Source organism: Neoarius graeffei, chromosome 13 (genome assembly GCF_027579695.1).
Source record: "Neoarius graeffei isolate fNeoGra1 chromosome 13, fNeoGra1.pri, whole genome shotgun sequence".
In the NCBI taxonomy this organism is placed as follows: domain Eukaryota; kingdom Metazoa; phylum Chordata; class Actinopteri; order Siluriformes; family Ariidae; genus Neoarius; species Neoarius graeffei.
In genome coordinates, this window is record NC_083581.1 from 29,124,239 (window position 1) to 29,144,199 (window position 19,961).

Consider the following 19,961-nt stretch of genomic DNA (forward strand, 5'->3'; position numbering starts at 1 on the left):
TCTTCATTTTCTCACTGAATACAGCAAACACGTTGCCATTTTTGTGTGTTCTCTCCAAAAGCTCAGATATGTGGACATCTGCCCATATATCCACAAGGGTAGGCGTTTCTTCCTCGGACCAAAATCTATCAACAAAGCCACGCGCCCTGAGGCCGTTCAGCTATTGGTCAGAGACGACACGCGCACAAAGCGTTAAGTTCAAAAGTAGTCATGGAGGCTTTCCGTGCTGTTATTCTTTTTAATGTCATCAAAGCTATATGTTTTTTCCAGTTTTTACTGTTTTCACAATTGTGCGATTACTATGCTGTTGTACAAGTAATTTATCGACGACGACGACAAAGGGCAAGGCGGCTACGGAGGACAGCGCTGATGAGCGCACATCATGTTGTGACAGTTCTGGCTCTTCACGCAATAGATGAATTTCTTTTTTGTGTCGCTAGTACCGCCACTTTTTGAAAGAATGTCCCTGATTTTAATGTAGGTCTGACGGAGTTTCTTCACTTTTAGCCGACATTGTTCTGGGGAGCGCGTGAACCCCTTCTTCATTTTCTCACTGAATACAGCAAACACGTTGCCATTTTTGTGTGTTCTCTCCAAAAGCTCAGATATGTGGACATCTGCCCATATATCCACAAGGGTAGGCGTTTCTTCCTCGGCCCACGTTTGCCCCCTACTCATTTTTTGTACTCTGTAGTCTAGCCTACCACTGGTCTGAATGACTGAACGACTGTTGTAAGGTTCCCTTGACAACCGAAACAGTGCTTGCACTTTGCGGTGGAGTGTCAAGACTCTGTTTCCCATAATGCTCGACAAACGACGGAAGCTCCCGAGGTACAAAAAAGCAAAACTGTCGGATTAGGTCCGGTCTGCTTTCACACCTCCAAAAGATCCGCACCAGGGTTCCTTTGGTCCGGACCGAGTCCGACCTTGCAGCTCGGTCTCGGTCCGCTTGTTTGGTCCGGACCAGAGTTCGGTGGTTTGTATTCAGACCAACCCAAAAGGTCCGGACCAAGGGAAATTTGGTTCGTTTGGTCCGGACCAAACAACGTAGGTGTGAATACGCCATAAGATTCCTGTTCTTGGCTGCAGGAGTGGAACCCAATGTGGTCTTCTGTTGTTGCATGCTGAGGTGCTTTTCTGCTCACCATGGTTGTAAAGAGTGATTATAGGAGTTGCTATATCCTTCCTGGCAGCTCAAACCAATCTGGCCATTTTCCTCTGACCTCTCTTATCAACATGGCATTCGCTTCCGCCCACAGAACTCACTCACTCGATGTTTTTTGTTTTTTCACACCATTCTGTGTAAACTCTCGAGACCGTTATGTGTGAAAACCCCAGGAGACCAGCAGTTTCTGAAATACTCAAACCAGTCCATCTGGCTCAAACCAACACCCCCGCCACAGTCAAACTCACACTTTGAGATCACAATTTTTCCCATTCTGATGTTTGAAGTGAACATTAACTGAAGCTCTTGATTTGTATCTGCATGATTTTATGAATTGTGCTGCTGGCAATGGATTGGCTGATTAGATAACGGCATAAAACAGCAGGTGGATGGGTGTTCGTAATAAAGTGGCCGGTAAGTGTCGACATCTTTGACATGACGTCAAAGCTGTTCTTCCTTCACGTTCTGCGGATAATTTTGGTTAATTTTTCTTGAATTGTTTAAACTTCTTACAAATTCTAACACATAGCACCATCAATTGACTGCCATTTACTGTAACATCAAGACAACCAAACATTTTACTTCTCCACTACACCAGGGTGGAAACCAACAGGTTTTTAAATATCTCGTACATTTATTTTCAAACTCACCACTCTCCAAACTGCACGGCTTTGAGGACCCCCACAGCAGCCGTGCTCTGCCAGTCAAAACTCTGGCCCACATGATCAGCGTGTGCTTTCGTCCGGTCCTCAAACAGAACCTCACGTGGCTCACTCGTCCTCGGGAGGTAGTGCAGGTTCTTGATCTCATTCATGGACCTGTAGGAAGAACATAAACTGCTCATAAACAGAAATGCAGTCTATATAAAATCACTAAAAGTTCAGTGTCTTGCAAAAGTATTCATCCCCCTTGGTGTTTGTCCTGTTTTGTTGCATTACAAGCTAGAATTAAAATGGATTTTTGGAGGGTTGGCACCATTTGATTTACACAACATGCCGACCACTTTAAAGGTGCACGTTGGCTTTTTTTATCGTGATGCAAACAAGTTGAAAAAACAGAAATCTAGAGTGTGCATAGGTATTCACCCCCTTTCGTATGAAACCCCTAAATAAGAGCTGGTCCAACCAATTCACTTCATAAGTCACATAACTAGTTGATTAAGATCCACCTGGGGCGGCACGGTGGTGTAGTGGTTAGCGCTGTCGCCTCACAGCAAGAAGGTCCTGGGTTCGAGCCCCGGGGCCGGCGAGGGCCTTTCTGTGTGGAGTTTGCATGTTCTCCCCGTGTCCGCGTGGGTTTCCTCCGGGTGCTCCGGTTTCCCCCACAGTCCAAAGACATGCAGGTTAGGTTAACTGGTGACTCTAAATTGACCGTAGGTGTGAATGTGAGTGTGAATGGTTGTCTGTGTCTATGTGTCAGTCCTGTGATGACCTGGCGACTTGTCCAGGGTGTACCCCGCCTTTCGCCCATAGTCAGCTGGGATAGGCTCCAGCTTGCCTGCGACCCTGTAGAAGGATAAAGCGGCTAGAGATAATGAGATGAGATGAAGATCCACCCGTGTGCAATCAAACACTACGTTCACACTGCAAAGCTTAATGCTCAATTCCAATTTTTTTGTGAAATCCGATTTTTTTTGTGAGGTCGTTCACATTAACAAATATATGCGACTTGTATGTGATCCTCAGTATGAACGAAAAGCGACCTAAAAGTGTTCCGCATGCGCATTGCAGGATACGACGACGTCACACGCAGTGAGCATGGCCAGTGTTTACGGAAGTAAAACCGCCCGGTTGCGGTATGACCCATCCAATCTAGCTTGAATAGCTGTATCCCCCCAAATGGAAATCAGCTCCCTAACCTCTGCGTCCTTCCATTGAGAAGATTCAGAACCTTCACAGCCCGAAGCGTCCCTCGCACTGATGTCATGCGCAGGGGCGCAGATACATTTTTTGAACTGGGGGGGACAAAGCTGCCAGCAAACCAACCCCAACCCCAATATGCCTGTCAAACTTGTTGTTAGTAACCATAGCAACCAAGCTCGAGCTCGCAACCTGTGCAGTCTGCGCAGCTCAACCAACCGAATATCAGTCTTTGTTTTATGTGAGTTGTTGCAACTATGTATACACTGCTGTGCACCTCAATAAACCGAATGGTAATTAGTCTTTTGATTTTTCCGTGAGGTTTGCCTTATGCAAAGAAAGACAGCATAGGCGTTTTTTCCTCCCTATAAGTAGGGGGGACCGAACGAGGTGAATGACTCGTCCCACCCTCTATCTGCGCCCGTGATTATGCGCCATGTTGTTGTAACTTTTTTGAGAGACCCGCCGCCTACGTCAGCGCAGAATAGTGACGTTTGTGGCTTGTTGATGACGTGTAAGTCGGATGAATGCGACCTGGCGGTTCAGACTGAAGTCGCATATGAAAAGAGCGGATAGGAATCGGAATTAGCACCACATATCCAAACGGCCTGGGTCGGATTTGAAAAAATCGGATCTGTGTCGTTCATATTGTCAATAAAAGATCGGATACAGGTCACATATGGGCGAAAAGATCGGATTTGAGTCACTTCAACCTGCAGTGTGAACGTAGCCAAAGTGTCACATGACCAGTCACATGATGTCTGTATAAATCAACCTGTTCTGGAAGGACCATGACTCTGCAACACTACTAAGCAAGCAACATGAGAACCAAGGAGCCTCCAAACAGGTCAGAGACAAAGTTGTGAAGTAGTATAGATCAGGGTTGGGTTATATTTAAAAAAAAAAAAGTCCCAAACTTTGAATATCCCACAAAGCACCATTAATTCCATTATAGCAGAACAGAAAGAATATAGCACCACTACAAACCTGACAAGAGAAGGCCGTCCATCAAAACTCACAGACCAGGCAAGGACAGCATTAATCAGAGATGCAACAAAAACACCAATGATAACACTGAAGGAGCTGCAAAGATCCACAGCGGAGATGGGAGTGTCTGTCCATAGGATCACTTTAAGCCGTACACTCCACAAAGTGGGCTTTATGGAAGAGTGGCCAGAAGAGAGTCATTGCTTAAAAGGTCCCATGACATGAAATTTTCACTTTCTGAGGTTTTTTAACGTTAAAATGAGTTCCTCTGACCTTCTTAAGTCACCCCAGTGGCTAGAAATTTCATAATGTGTAAACCAAACTATGCCCAACATTTGAGAATGGCGCGTCAAAACGGCGCGTTGATAAACTCTTCCCTTTACTACGTCAGCAAGGGAGATGATCCCCACGCTCCCCCTCTGGATTCCCACCCACTGTATGGATTGCCTGCCCAGTTGTAGTGAGGAGACCATAGAGGACACAACATCATGGCATCACCTAAGCGAGCGAAACATGGAAATTGCGCTGTACATGGATGTGACAACACAGAAAGGAGTCTGTTTTTACTGCCGACGGGAGAGCCCCTGAAGACGCAGTGGCTTAATTTTATTTACTCCAATAATACGCCGTCGAGTCTACCTAAGACGGTGTATGTTTGTCGGAAGCATTTTCCTGATGAATGTTTCCACAACTTGGGACAGTACAGGGCAGGTTTTGCACATCAACTGTCACTGAAGCCTGGGTCCGTACCAAGCATCCCTAACGCATCAGCCACAAACACCGAACAAGTAAGTGTATAACTGTTAAGTCGTTTGGCCGTGTTTTAAAATCGGTGCCACGTTAGCCTTGCAATGGCTACATTAGCTGTGCAGCTAACCGCTTCCTGCAGTTAGCCAGGTACTCTGCGCTACAAAACCAAAAAGCATGCAGCATGCTCTGTTATAATAGCCAATCAAAACAGTTTTTACAAAGACACCCACATTCTTTTAAGTCACTCGTTCATTTTATTTGTTTGTTCAGTAAAAACCCAAACATTTGTTGAATTTATTTTATTTCCTCGCGTCGCACCTCAATGACGTCAGCGCGCGGTATTTTTCCCTTCGCGGTTTGTTCCTTCTCTCTCGCCATAGTAAGACACCCACATCCGCTTGTTCTGACCCACTGGAGGTAGCGTCACAGTGCTGTTAGCCAATCAGAGGTAACACGTTTACATGTCTTGAATATTAATGATAAGACCCGCCCCCACCCTCTACCCTTCCCCGCCTCCTGCTTCTCATTAGCAAAACGACGCACTGGGAAAAGCGCTGAAATGGGACTTTCTCCCAGGAGGCTATATCTACGTGCCGAGGGTTCATTTCGAGAAAGGCTGCGGATATAACATCCGGAAACCTCCACGAGCCCGTTTAAAGCATCAACAAACCACCATGCCATGGGACCTTTAAGAAAACACGTTTGGAGTTTGCCCAACAGCATGTGGCAGACTCCCCAAACACATGGAAGAAGAGTCAAATGAGACTAAAATTGATCTTTTTGGTCATCATGGGAAATACCATCTGTGTCACAAACCCTGAGAACACCATTCCTACAGTGAAGCATGGTGGTGGCAGCATCATGCTGTGGGGATATTTTTCATCTGCAGGGACAGGAAAGCTGGTCAGGACTGAAGGAAAGATGGATGGCACTAAATACAGGGCAGTTCTGGAGAAAAACCTGTTTGATTCGGCCAGAGGTTTGAGACTGGGATAAAGGTTCACGTTCCAGCAGGACAATGACCCTAAAAACATACTGCTAAAGCTACACTGGAGTGGTTTAAAGGGAAACATTTAAATGTCTTGGAATGGCCTAATCAAAGCCCAGACCTCAATCCAATTGAGACTCTGTGGCATAACTTGAAGATTGCTGTACACCAACGCAACCCATCTAACTTGAAGGAGTTGGAGCAGTTTTGCCTTGAGGAATGGGCAACAATCCCAGTGGCTAGATGTGCTAAGCTAATAGAGACACACCCCAAGAGACTTGCAGCTGGTAAGTGCAGCAAAAGGTGGCTCTACAAAGTATTGACTTTAAGGGGTGAATACCAATGCACACTCCAGATTTCTATTTTTTCATCTTAATTACTGTTTGTGTCACAATAAAAACAATTTGTACCTTTAAAGTTGGAGGCACGTTGTGTAAATCAAACGGTACTAACCCTCCAGAAATCAAATTTTAATTCCAGCCTGTAACACGACAAAACAGGACAAACACCAAGGGGGATGAATACTTTTGCAAGACACTGTACAGTTCATGGAGACAGTTGACTGCTATACAGGTTTTTTTATTCACCTCACTTACTTTGTACAGAATTTAACCTTAACCACTGATCTACAAATGCCCTGCTTTGAAGTTTAACCCTGCAGTAACACAAGGCTGAACGGACCAAAGGCTTGAAAACGAGAGGGGTTGAATTAGGAAACCTGTCGAGTAATCCGACCTTACGTAAATGCAATTGCTTCTGTCTCGCTCTGAAATCGTACCTTCATGGGCCAAGTTATAACAAACATTTACTAGAGCAGTGTTTCTCTAAATGGGGTCTGAGGTCCTCCAGGGATCTGTGAAGCCTAGCTAGGGAAGCCATGATTTAAAAAAAAAAAAAAATCTATCTATCTATCTATCTATCTATCTATCTATCTATCTATCTATCTATCTATCTATCTATCTTAGTGCTGTCAAGTGATTAAAATATTTAATCGCGATTAATGTCACGACTGTCATAGTTAACTCGCGATTAATCGCAATTTAATCGCACATTTTTGTCACATGAAAAACCATTGTAATTCTCTTATCAGCATAAAAAAGTGAATGGGCTTGCTTTGTACCAATTTTTTTTTTTTTATTGCAGAGCATAACATGTCTTGTCACAGCCACTGACATCCATAACTTCCATATTAGATGAGAAAACCAAGGGATGAAAAATAAAGTGCATATCACTGTGAAAATAAAAAAAAAAAAGTTTTATTTTACTCTTCATTAGTTTCTTTTGAAGAGAAGTATTTGCCATAAAAGAAGAAAAAAACAGATAACAAAAATAAAAACATTCATCATACATTCAAAAACGTTCATCATAGTGTGGCACTGTATTATCTAATTCTCACTGCTTATAACTCTACACCTCCCCGGTGGAGATGAGCTGGGAAACTGAAGGAAAAGTATTGAAAAGTATTTTTCCAGTCTCCCCTGTGAAAGGTAATCCCATGTGATCTCGTTTGGACGGTAAACCTGTTGGTACAGTTAAACGCAGCGCGCGACAAGCCTCAGCAGGAACTACGGGTGACTCGCAGGGCCAAATTAGAATTTGCATTAATGGCACTATTTTTTTTAATCGCGTTAAATTGAGATCGCGTTAACTTTGACAGCACTAATATATATGAGTGATTCCACGCTTATGGGTACTGAAATGGGGACATGAACTTATTTTTAAAAATTCACCTAAAACCATTTCTTTTTTTACCATCAGGTCACAAAACATGTAATCTTTAATGAATGATATGTTAAAAGATAACTTTAATTTTCTGAGATGTAATAACACATATTTATATGCCAAAGTCAGAACGTAACAGAAGTGTTGTGGACATATATATTCTCAATTTTAACAATGTAGAATTACTTTTTGAAACATAGGAAGGTGATGTTTTAGCAAATATAATTAATAAACATGTGTAGTAGAATAAACATACACATTCTTTCAATAAGATTAACATGGTATATAGCTAGATTGTAATTAATTTGTAACAGACGCGAGATGGACAATCGTAACAGAAGTAATGGAACAGACATCATTTTGGAACTCATAGGCTTGACTTTGGCATATAAATATGTTTTTATTACATCTCAGAAAATTAAAGTTATCTTTTAACACATCATTCATTAAAGATTACATGTTTTGTGACCTGATGGTAAAAAAAGAAATGGTTTTAGGTGAATTTTTAAAAATAAGTTCATGTCCCCATTTCAGTACCCATAAGCGTGGAATCACTCATATTCATATATATATATATATATATATATATATATATATATATATACACACACACACACACACACACACACACATATATATATATATATATATATATATATATATATATATATATATATATATATATATAGTAAAGTTATGCAAATCGAAGTTGGAAGCACACAGTTGTATAGAATGTCTTTGTAGCATTATGATTTCCCTTCAGTGGAACTTGGAGACCAAAACCTGTTCCAGCATGATAAAGAGATGTTCAGCAAGCACTTCTGGTAGTAATGGTCAGGTTTCCATATAGAGGGCTACCGCATGACGTCACCACGCCGCGAGATTTTGTTAGGTGCCATATTGGAAGACCAAGTACATGCACTCACAATATAAAACAAAGTACGAGCGAGAGTAAAGTGACACGATGGATGATAATTCTGGTTATGTGAGTACATTACCAGCTGCAGAAAGGGCACGGTATGTGGAGAAACTGGCTATGATTGATGGGTTTGACCCATACGATAAGACTCAGAAAAAATTATGTGAATCCAAGCACACAGTTTAACGCAAAAGTTCGTTTATATCCCGACCTTCTCAGCTGTCAGATTTATGTCAATGGACCCGGTAAGCTGGTAAATAATTTTTATTTATTTATTTTCTTTACCAAATAAAAACACAGACTGAGCCTAAAATATTTAACAAAAAAGTAAAAATTTCTTAAGGCAAACCAAAAATGCAGCCATCAGGACAGGCAATAGATAATATACACACACACACACACACACACACCATATATTGTCTGTATACACAAGTGGTGTTGTTTATCTTTTTTGTTTATCTGTGTTGTTTATTTTTTGGTATAAGGTTTTTATGCTATAGCAAGCATGTTTTAAAATAGCATATATCTGTATAATTTTTGTTTAATGTGATATTTTATTATAATAGGTAGCCTGATCAGGGACAGGGGTTGCAAACTAGCCATTTGGCTACAAACCTCCTATGTATTCACATCTACAAGTTTTGTCATGGCTTTGCCACGTCATGTTTGTAATTATGTGCACTGCATTGTCCCTGCCAAATAAACTAAAAAAAAAAACTAACAGAAAACGAGAGCGCCCGAAAGGGAAAACCGAGCCGAGCCGCCTCACGGCTGTAATGCAAATTGCTTTCCTCCTCGGTATATAAGTGCGCTTCCATGGCAGGGAAAAAGAAACTACATTCTGCCGCCTATGTAGTCCCCTATTTTTTTTTTTTTAAAGATATTTTTTTGGGCTTTTTGCACCTTTATTGGATAGGACAGTGTAGAGACAGGAAATGAGCGGGAGAGAGACGGGAAGGGATCGGGAAATGACCTCGGGCCGGAATCGAACCCGGGTCGCCCGCATTCATGGTATGGCGCCTTAACCACCTGAGCCACGACGCCCCCTGTAGTCCCCTATTTAAACAAATATGAGTCATTCAGGATTCAGCCATGTTTTTGCTCCGTGTTTTTACTCGACCAAAGTTATACAGTATTATGAGCTTTAAATTGCATAAATAAAACCATTTGGTGAAACTTTGAAGAAGAGATTGTACTGGTTTAAAGTTTTTACCGAACGTTTTCATGTCGACTCCAATTAATACACTAGTAGAATCGATGACTAGTTTAGTAGGCCAAAACTTTTTTCAATTTTTGACTGTACCAGCCTGAAAAAACTTGCGACAGTCAAATGGAAAAAAAGCAAGCTGGTCATGTTGTACTGGACTAATCTATGACTGATGAGTATAGTAAGTGATACTAGTACTGATGCAATAAAACAGACGACTGTAATCTGGTAGGCAGCACGATTTGTATTATTTTTCCGTGTCAGATACATAAGGAGGACCGGACACCAATTCTGCCATCTGTTTGCTACCCAGACATTGTAAACTATTTGTTGTTTACACCCAGTGCCTCCACTGCTGATGACTTGAAAGCCTACAAAGGGCTACAGGCTTACAATTATGTTGTTAGTGGCTTGGTTCGTGATAAGTTACAGCTGTTGTTAAGAATAACCTACACATAGTTATGGCCAAGGTAATCTTGTTGATATTTATCTTTTAATAATATATCTTTTCAGTTGAAAAATTAATACTTTTTGTTACTATTAAGGTATCCATAATTTAGGTTAATTTATCCAAATTATACATATGTATTTATGATATATGCCTACACAACAACTATGCTTTATTTATATAATAGGAGGGAGAGCAAGCCCCAAACCATCCTAAATTATTATTATTATTAATAAATTGTAGAAGTCTGGGAGGCTTGCTCCTCATACAGTTATCAACTTGGGGCCACTTTAGCATGTTTTAAATCTGAATTTCTTGCGTTTGCTTACCTCCAAGTGTCCGCAGATCATGCACAGACTTATCCATTATATCCACAGTTTTTTGCCAAGTCTCACACAGGTTTCTTTCAAGTCTACTGTTGGGCCAATAAATCATAAATAAAACAGCTCAGATTTGTATAAGTCGTTTGCCACTCCACTTTATTCTCGTGGGTTCACATGCCGCTGCCGTTATTTTCCCCCTAATCACGAGTTTGTTGGTCTTCCAAAATGACGCAGGGTCTGTTTACTTCCGGTTTTGGGTGACGTCAGTGAAAGGGGTCTATACTTCAAGTTCTCATAGTTTAGCCTCCTATTTTCCGTTTCAAAAAACATTAAATTCCGTTTCAGAGAATGGCTAATTCTGTTTCAGATACACTACGTTCACACTGCAAGGCTTAATGCTCAATTCCGATTTTTTTGTGAAATCCGATTTTTTTGTGAGGTCGTTCACATTAACAAATATATGCGACTTGTATGTGATCCTCAGTATGAACGAAATGATGCAGTTGTTGCGACGGAGCCAGAACATGCACAATAGCCTGATGTTAAGGAGGAGGTTGAGAAGGAAGAGGGCAAGGGTTTTGGCTCAGGCGTTCTGCGGGGTAGTGACTGCAACCTCCGTTCAAAGGAACGTGTGGGTGCGGAATCGCATTGATGTCATGCGCCATGTTGTTGTAACTTTTTTTTGAGAGACCCGCCGCCTACGTCAGCGCAGAATAGTGACGTTTGTGGCTTGTTGATGACGTGTAAGTCGGATGAATGCGACCTGGCGGTTCAGACTGAAGTCGCATATGAAAAGATCGGATAGGAATCGGAATTAGGACCACATATCCAAACGGCCTGGGTCGGATTTGAAAAAAATCGGATCTGTGTCGTTCATATTGTCAATAAAAGATCGGATACAGGTCACATATGGGTGAAAAAATCGGATTTGAGTCACTTCAGCCTGCAGTGTGAACGTAGTGTTATATGCTCAAATGACAACTAAATTGGCATTTTTAGATTTTCAACATATAAAATACATAATTCAGAATTCTTAAGTACATGTAATAAATGCATGAAATGTTATGTTTCAGGTAACTGGTGTTGGGAGGCATCTGCATGTTTGTTGTCCTTGTGCAGCTATCCCTGTAATCCTGCTTTACTGGCCTGCTGTAGTACAACTTCATATAAAGCTTTAAACTTTCTGTACACAGTCTAATATCTTAATGCACCTTAGAATCAACACGAAATTTCACTTCACTGAAAATGTGTTTCTTTCATTTGTTTAAGACTGTAATTAATTAGTGCTGTTAACTTGATTGTTGACTGGCTCCTGCTATTTTCTTTAAAACTTTATATTGTATATTAATACTTTTATGGTTATCCTTACTCTTTATACATGTACATTTAAATAAAACAATCTCAGTTATCATTTTATCCATGTCTTTCAAACTTCTATTCGTTGTTATGCTTACAATGTTTTCAGTGCAACGACAGGTCTAACAAAGTGTGTGACAGCGTCCGTTTAATATATACTTTAAATGATTCAAGTTATTTAACAGTTAACTCTATTATTAGGTTAATTTACATTTTGCCTGTAAATTATTAATTTAATAATGCACAAGTCTTCAAACTCTTTATATAGAAAATCATTCTTTGGAACATAACTTCTTATTTAAGAACATAAACCATTAAATCATAAAAATAATCAGTTGCTATTATATAATGTTAAACTGAAAAGCCTTGGTGCAAACTACTAATGGAAATCCGACTGTTCAAAATCTGCCTTCAAGATCACCGTTATAATACAGCATTAGGAGTTCCTTTGTGCTTGAAAATATTCCGTGGCCACGCGTTAATAACGCATGGGAACGAGATCCTATTCCGTGGCCACGACTTGTTTAATGTGTGGGAATGAGATGATGATTATTAGGTGGCCACGAATTAATAACGCGTGGCCACGAGAAGTGTTAGTCATTTCATCACTGAGACTGTTGACTTTCTGGCATCAGTAGTTTCAGCCGCAAATATGGACAAGTTTGATCTGATTTCATTTTATTTTAATCTAGGAATGAATTATAATGATATCCTTAAATCACTTGCAGTTAGACATGGAGTAATTCTGAGCAAGAGACACTTAATTCGGCTGCTCAAAAAGCACGGGCTCAAACGTAGACAATATGCTGACCTCGGGGAAGTTATAGATTTCATCATACAGGATAAATCCTGTATTTATTGCACAATTGACGGCCGCTCAAAAACTGGACATCATCCCATCAGGCTGGAACTTGAATCATCTCGTGGCCACGCGTTATTAATTCGTGGCCACCCAATAATCATCTCGTCCCCACGCATTAAGCAAGTCGTGGCCACGGAATAGGATTTCGTTCCCACGCGTTATTAACTCGTGACCATGGAATATTTTTTTTCACCCATGTCACCAGAGGGGCTCCATAGATTCCGTTTCTGAGCACTAATTCCGTTTCTGACCCCAATTTCCGCGATTTCCGTCAGTTTTCCGCGATCACGGAAAATCGGAGGCCCTGATAGTTATTAGCCTGGTTGATGGGTCACTTGAATTGAATTGGTTTATTCCAAACTTCAGTACCTCAACACACACTCCACCAAACAACTAGGACCATAGTCGGGAAAAGTTCAGGAATTATTTATTTAAAAAACAAACAAATAGAAGGATCTAATAAACAGTTTAAATATTCTTGCATACATTAAATATTGATAGAAATCTGTCCTGAAGGGATCTGTGGAATTTTACAGTCACCAACTACAAAAATCGAGATTGAGAACCCTTGTACTAAGAGTAAGAGCTACAAACACAGCTACAAACTTGTATAGACCTACCTGCGCCTCTTAAACGGAGATTTGGGCATGTCGGCTGTGGGAACCATCTGCTCTCCCGGTCTAACCCACATGATGGGTCCGTCGTCACTCTGAGAGCGGCAGTCCATCCTCAGACTGGACAGGCTGCCCCATGGCAAGGTCATCTGTACACGCACAGACACACAATTCAACTTTCTGGCACTTAGCATTACCGAGACCCCTTTTCGACCAACAGGGAACGGGTTCTGTTCCAATCCAGATTTTGAACCGTTCAGAGCATTTCTACGAAGAATAAATAGGTTCGGAACCTGAAAAGTAGGTTCCCAGCTGGAACCAAACTATAGAGGTTTTTTCCAGCACGAACTGTGACGGAGTCATTAACTTGGAGAGGAAGCGGCGCGCAGCAATGGAGAACGCAATGGAAAAAGAGACACCTTCAGCCAAAAAGGACCCCACACACACACACCTACGATAACAGAACAAAAGCTCACAGGTAATCAATCAATGCGCTCTGCTGTCGGGCTACTACTGTTTACTCCTGTCATGAATTGTGCAACATCCTCCATTCATGATGCATCTCTGATTACAACATTCCCACTCAAAAGCGGTGAAAACGTGGGCTGGTTTGCAAGCTGGCACCAGGGTTCAAAGAATCCTGAACGGAACCGTTACAAGAACCGGTTCCCTATTGGTTGAAAGGGGTATGAGAGAATTGTGTTGCTTTTGACATTAAGAAAGACCAATTTTTAAATCAGAGAAAATCTTAACTTTCCCATTCTGTTAAATTCCACACACAAACTGACCAAATGCAAAGCAGGAAAAAATTAATAATAATAATAATAATAATAATAACAACAACAACAGCACAGTATGAAGAACTGCACTGTGTTCAGCATGCATCATGACAACCAGTATTATGATCAAAACAATATTTGTTGTGTTATCTTTTTAAAAAGCAAATTATCCTAACAATTTTACCTTTCATTTATTTTGGTATTGTATAACTAAAATACCTTAAAGTGCATATCACGGGTAAATTCAGGAGTAAGATCAGTGTAATTCTCCTATTTTATATTAAACTTTGGTCAAATATCTGTCACATTCTGCATTTTGTGCAATTTTTTTTTTTTTTTAACCTTGCACAATACCAGAAACATTCAGTTGAAATCAAGCCATTTGAGGCGAATTGGTCCGCCTCTGAAAAAACTTGGCATTTGGATTTCCCGGCAAACACTGATTTTCGTGACGTCGCGTGCGGGACGCCTCCCTCTGAATCCTACGTCAGCGCTGGTTTGTTTATGAGAAAACGACCTGGTGGTTTTCTGCAAATTTCTTCAACGTAATTATTAAAATGGTTAACAGATGTATCGTAGGAGGGTGTAGCAACTAGGGATGTTAACCGATGACCGTTTGACCAGTGGTTGACCGAATCAACGTCAACCGGTTAATTTTTTTTGGTTGTCGGTGGAAAAAAAAAAAAAAAAATCAATCGTTTTGAAGCTGCCGATTTTGGAGCAGAGGACTTGGAATTCTGTGTTGTAAACGCTTGGGGCATGCCATGCGGTGTAAGGACGACAGCTGACAAATCAGAAACACCCATTCAGTCATGTCCCGCCCCAGTTAAAGACCGCTGACAAATCAGAAACACCCATTCAGTTATGTCCCGCCCCAGTTAAAGACCGCTGACAAATCAGAAACACCCATTCAGTTATGTCCCGCCCCAGTTAAAGACAGCTGACAAATCAGAAACACCCATTCAGTCATGTCCCGCCCTCCCGCCCCAGTTATAGACAGCCGACAAATCAGAAACACCCATTCAGTCATGTCCCGCCCCAGTTGAACACAGCTGCCACTCAGCGAAAGAAAAAAAGTGTAGACACAGGCTTTTTAGCTTACAAATTACTATTCTATGTTTTTTTTTTTAATTATTATTAGAAGGCACATGGAGTTTAGTCCTGCCTTGGCCAGTGCATTCTGAAAGCATGTTTCGGTCTATAGCCAACAATGCATATTATTACAGATCATATCTCTCCACACAAACTAAAGGCGCAGATGCCGACTTTTTCACGGCTTTTTCATGGACTGTAACGGCATTTGCTTATGTAGTAATTTTAATACAGAATTTACTCTAAATTATTCAGACACTCCAACGTCCCCCCCCCCCCAAAAAAAAATCGGATCTGCACGAGCCGTGAAAAAGGCGCGCTGTTTGCATCCCTGTTTAAACTCATAGGTTAACCGACTTTAACCGGCTAATGAGGCTCGGTGGTCGGTCAAGATTTTTTTTTTAAAGTTTTCGCCATCCCTAGTAGCAACACCAATCTTGATGGGATTAGTACTCATCGTTTTCCAAAAGACCGGACAAAGAGAGAAACGGGAGCGCTTGGTCTACACAGGCTGTGCACTGAAACTGCGCAGCCTGCTGGCGCTTCCACAGGTGACGTCACGAATCTGGCTCCAGACTCCCTTGGGATTTTTCCAGACGCGTTTTGTTATTTTATTTTTTTCTGCTGTAGACAGATGGCCTTGTGCAAAATTATCCTTCTGGATGTGTGTAAAGGGACATACTTTCATATAAAAAAAAAAAAATTTGGTCCAGGATATGCACTTTAAAAAGTACTGACTGCAAAGTCATCTGAAAATTTTTTTTTTAATTCTGCATGGTATTTTCCTGTCTCACAGGAACAATATCATGCGGACGAGATGTGATTGTTTTGATGTGCTGAGGGTCGCTTTCCTACCTCTGGGAACCAAACATCATGGCGCTATGGAAACAGCCGAACACAAGGAGCTTTAACTAATTAGCATAACTACGCAACTGCGTCACACCAAGATGGCGATGTGCGGAAAACATCGTGGCTCTGCATCGACCTTGTAGAGTTTTAAGTTGCAGGTATGTAATCTGTGGTTGACGTTCACAAATACAAATATCTTTTCTTTATTACTGCTTTTGTTTTTATCATTTCTTTCTCTGCAAGATCAAAACACTCGGTGTATAACTCCATACTCGCTACTGTGGACTCGAGCCCATGCATTCTAAGGCTAAGATAGCCAAGCAATAGCTAAAATGATCTCGTTATCTGTCCAGAAAAATGACATCATCTAACCTTGCTCCATCTTGTTACACTCACTAGGCAGGCTTTCCTTTTCTTTTCTGCTGGCTTTTACCTGGCAGGAGAGCAGAGTCTGCCATGTTCGCCCACGCCGACTTGTTTTGGTTAAAAGTAGGTCAAACACGCCCCACGGTGGTCACATGATTTTGTCGCTCGCTTGCTTCTGCAATCTCCGGAATCGTAAAATGCAGGACGCTTTTTATCTCGGCAAAACATTTACACATCAGATACACAGTGCGTGCAGCAGCGAAACATCTTGAAACTCCAACAGCAACAGAAATAGAACATTTTGCACAGCATTCAACTTTGCAGTCAGAACCTTTAATTAATGAAAATGAGTGCTATGTCTGTTAAGAACACCAATTGCATGTCAAACCTCAACATCAAGAAGCGTCAAATAGTTTCCACTAAATCAATGTCTGCTTTATTTACTATTTACGAAAGAGCATGCAGAATAAAAATTAATATAAAAACATTTAGGCAGTGTCGAAAAGCAGAGCTCCTGATGATTGTATGAGCGAAATATTTGTAAGGGCACAAAACCAACCTGAATAGAATAATAGGAGTGCGCCGCGCCATTAGGACTAAATACCATACACCTGTTCCTGATTAGAGCTTAATCACAGCGCAGACATATAAGGCCTCTCAGTAACACAGACTTTGTGAAGTATACACTCTGTACCCTGACTCTGACATTACCAAACCTTGTATTTTGTACCTCTTTTCTGGTTTTGACCCTGTTTGTGTTTTTTGACTGTGAGTATTGTTATCTTTAGGGGTGTTCACACGGCACATATTTGCATCGATGCTGCACTGATGTATTTTGTTGCGATATATCTTATACTGGTGTAAATTTTGTGGAGCGTTCACACGTCACAAACCTGCTTACTAGAGAGAAGCGTGTTAGCACCGGTGCAGCCCCACTCGCGTTCACACGGCAGTTTTTGCGACCGTGTTACATGATAGTAATAATGCGGAAATGAAATATGCGCATGCGTGAAAATGTACTTCCTTTTCCTGGTTGTCATGGCATCACCAAGCTCCGGGAAAACAACGTGGATGAAGACATCAGTGTTGCCAGATACTGCTGACGTTTTCCAGCCCAAAATATGTTCAAATCCGCCAAAATGCACTTAAAACCGCCCAATATGGCAACACTGGAAGACACGCAGTTCTGTTGTTGTTGATATTCGCCATTTTGGAAGTGCAAAATACCAGGATGCAAATTACGCAATGCCCGTATGTAATCAACTCTCCTCACGCGTAGCGAGTCTACCCCTGTAGCGTTCAGACGTCCCATTTTATATCGGTGCTGCCCCGCAAACTAGCATTTACTCCGGAGTAAATTTCTTAAACCACCTCCCGAGCAGGGTTAGATTTGCACCGGGGCAGCCCCGGTGCTACACCGGAGTAAAAGTTGCCGTGTGAACACCCCTTCTGATATCCTGTTTGTGACTCACTCGACCACTGCCTTTGTCTCCGTTTTGGATCTGTTTGCTAGCGTGTTTTCAATAAAACTCTTCCTGCACTTATATCCGTGAATCACCCTTACATGACAGAAACTGTCAATGGTCCATCAAGCTAGTGGACTAATAAAACTGTTAAAACTAGTTTTATATGGAACCGTCCCGAATAATTTCCATAAAATGTGTTCGTAAATAATCCCGCGTTATTAAAGCAAATTAAAAATAAGTGCTGGATAAAACCCCATCTACCTTATGTAAATAAAGATACAAATTTCGTTGTCCGGTGGTCAAGTGTTTGAGATATGTTGCTGTGCACTTACAATCAGGTTCCCTGTGATGGTACACATTCATACAAACATCGCAATTCAAGCAATCAAAAATCAGGTCAATGCATTTCTCTGACGTATGGGGCTCTGCTCTGCTATTATTACTATACGATCATGTTCAGTACACTAGCCTCATTAATAGATTTTAGAGTGTGTGCTGTATGAAGGCAAAATAATGACATGACTTAAAATAGCAAGATGCTAACTTGGAAAAAATAATATCTGAAAAGTATTTTAACATTTGTATTTGTGGTTCAGGGCTTCGGCCAGACCCAACCTTCAACAGCAGGGTTTGTTAAGTAAGATTCATCAAGAACTTGTTCTGCATTTTGACAACAGGAAGTTAGCCAACCTTGAGGAACGGCGATTCCTCCAGCATGTCCAGGAACTCCGGGAAATAATCCCCTACTTCCTCGTCCACGGCCCCCACCAGGCTGATCTGTCTCATGGGGCCAGCTCGATATGTCCCGGAGCAGTACGTCCGACTCACCTGCAAGTGAAATTAACTATTAATTTAAAACTAGAGACCGATAGTAATATTTTCAGCGGAGGACTCAAGAAATGGCTAAAATCTAAAACTAGTGTTCACATGAATAGCCCATCACTGTTTAACTGTCCGGTCATGGTGCCTTTGCTCAATGGTTTACACGTATTTAATTCTGAATAAACCGCTTTTTTCTGTTCTTTGTAATATTTTATATTCTATTGTCCCTTTTTCTTTTACTATTATGTTCATACTGTTATATTATTATTGTCATGAATGTTACTGTTGTTATTCTTTTTTTAAAGCCTCCTGTGGACAAGTGTTGAAAATTAGCATGTACACTGCCTTGCAAAAGTATTCATACCCCTTCCGGTTTTGTTGCGTTACAAGCTGGATTTAAAATGGATTTCTGGAGGGTTAGCACCATTTGATTTACACAACATGCCGACCACTTTAAAGGTGCATTTTTTTGTGCAACACAAACAATAAGATGAAAAAACAAATCTGGAGTGTGCATAGGTATTCACCCCCCCCCAAAAGTCAATACTTTGTAGAGCCACCTTTTGCTGCACGTCTCTTGGGGTATGCCTCTATTAGCTTAGCACATCTAGCCACTGGGATTTTTGCCCATTCCTCAAGGCAAAACTGCTCAGACTCCAAGTTATATTGGTTGCACTGGTGTACAGCAATCTTCAAGTTATGCCACAGATTCTCAATTGGATTGAGGTCTGGGCTTTGATTAGGCCATTCCAAGACATTTAAATGTTTCCCTTTAAACCACTCCAGTGTAGCTTTAGCAGTATGTTTAGGGTCATTGTCCTGCTGGAACGTGAACCTTCGTCCCAGTCTCAAACCTCTGGCCAACTCAAACAGGTTTTCCTCCAGAATTGCCTGTATTTAGTGCCATCCATCTTTCCTTCAGTCCTGACCAGCTTTCCTGTCCCTGCAGATGAAAAATATCCCCACAGCATGATGCTGCCACCACCATGCTTCACTGTAGGAATGGGGTTCTCAGGGTTTGTGCCACGCATGGCATTTCCCATGATGGCCAAAAAGATCGATTTTAGTCTCATTTGCCCAGAGAATCTTCTTCCATGTGTTTGGGGAGTCTGACACATGCTGTTGGGCAAACTCCAAACGCATTTTCTTCAGCAATGGCTTTTTTTTTGGCCACTCTTCCATAAATCCCCGTTCTGTGGAGCGTACAGCTTAAAGTGGTCCTATGGACAGATCCTCCCATCTCCACTGTAGATCTCTGCAGCTCCTTCAGTGTTATCTTTGGTGTCTTTGTTGCATCTCTGATTAATGCCCTCCTTGCCCGGTCTGTGAGTTTTGGTGGGCGGCCTTCCCTTATCAGGTTTGTAGTGGTGCCATATTCTTTCCATTT

At 41.4% G+C, this 19,961-nt stretch overlaps 1 protein-coding gene across 1 annotated transcript in view; it reads right to left on the reverse strand.

Annotated features, from left to right (window-relative positions):
• Positions 1-19,961, reverse strand: part of LOC132896553 (lysine-specific demethylase 9) — a 139,448-nt gene that overhangs the window by 18,639 nt on the left and 100,848 nt on the right. Inside the window, exons 3-5 of the mRNA XM_060937470.1 lie at positions 18,443-18,580; positions 13,207-13,349; positions 1,816-1,983 (exon numbers count right to left, since the gene is read on the reverse strand). Coding sequence (XP_060793453.1) covers positions 1,816-1,983; positions 13,207-13,349; positions 18,443-18,580 — 449 coding nt within the window. The remainder of the gene's footprint in view (positions 1-1,815; positions 1,984-13,206; positions 13,350-18,442; positions 18,581-19,961) is intronic.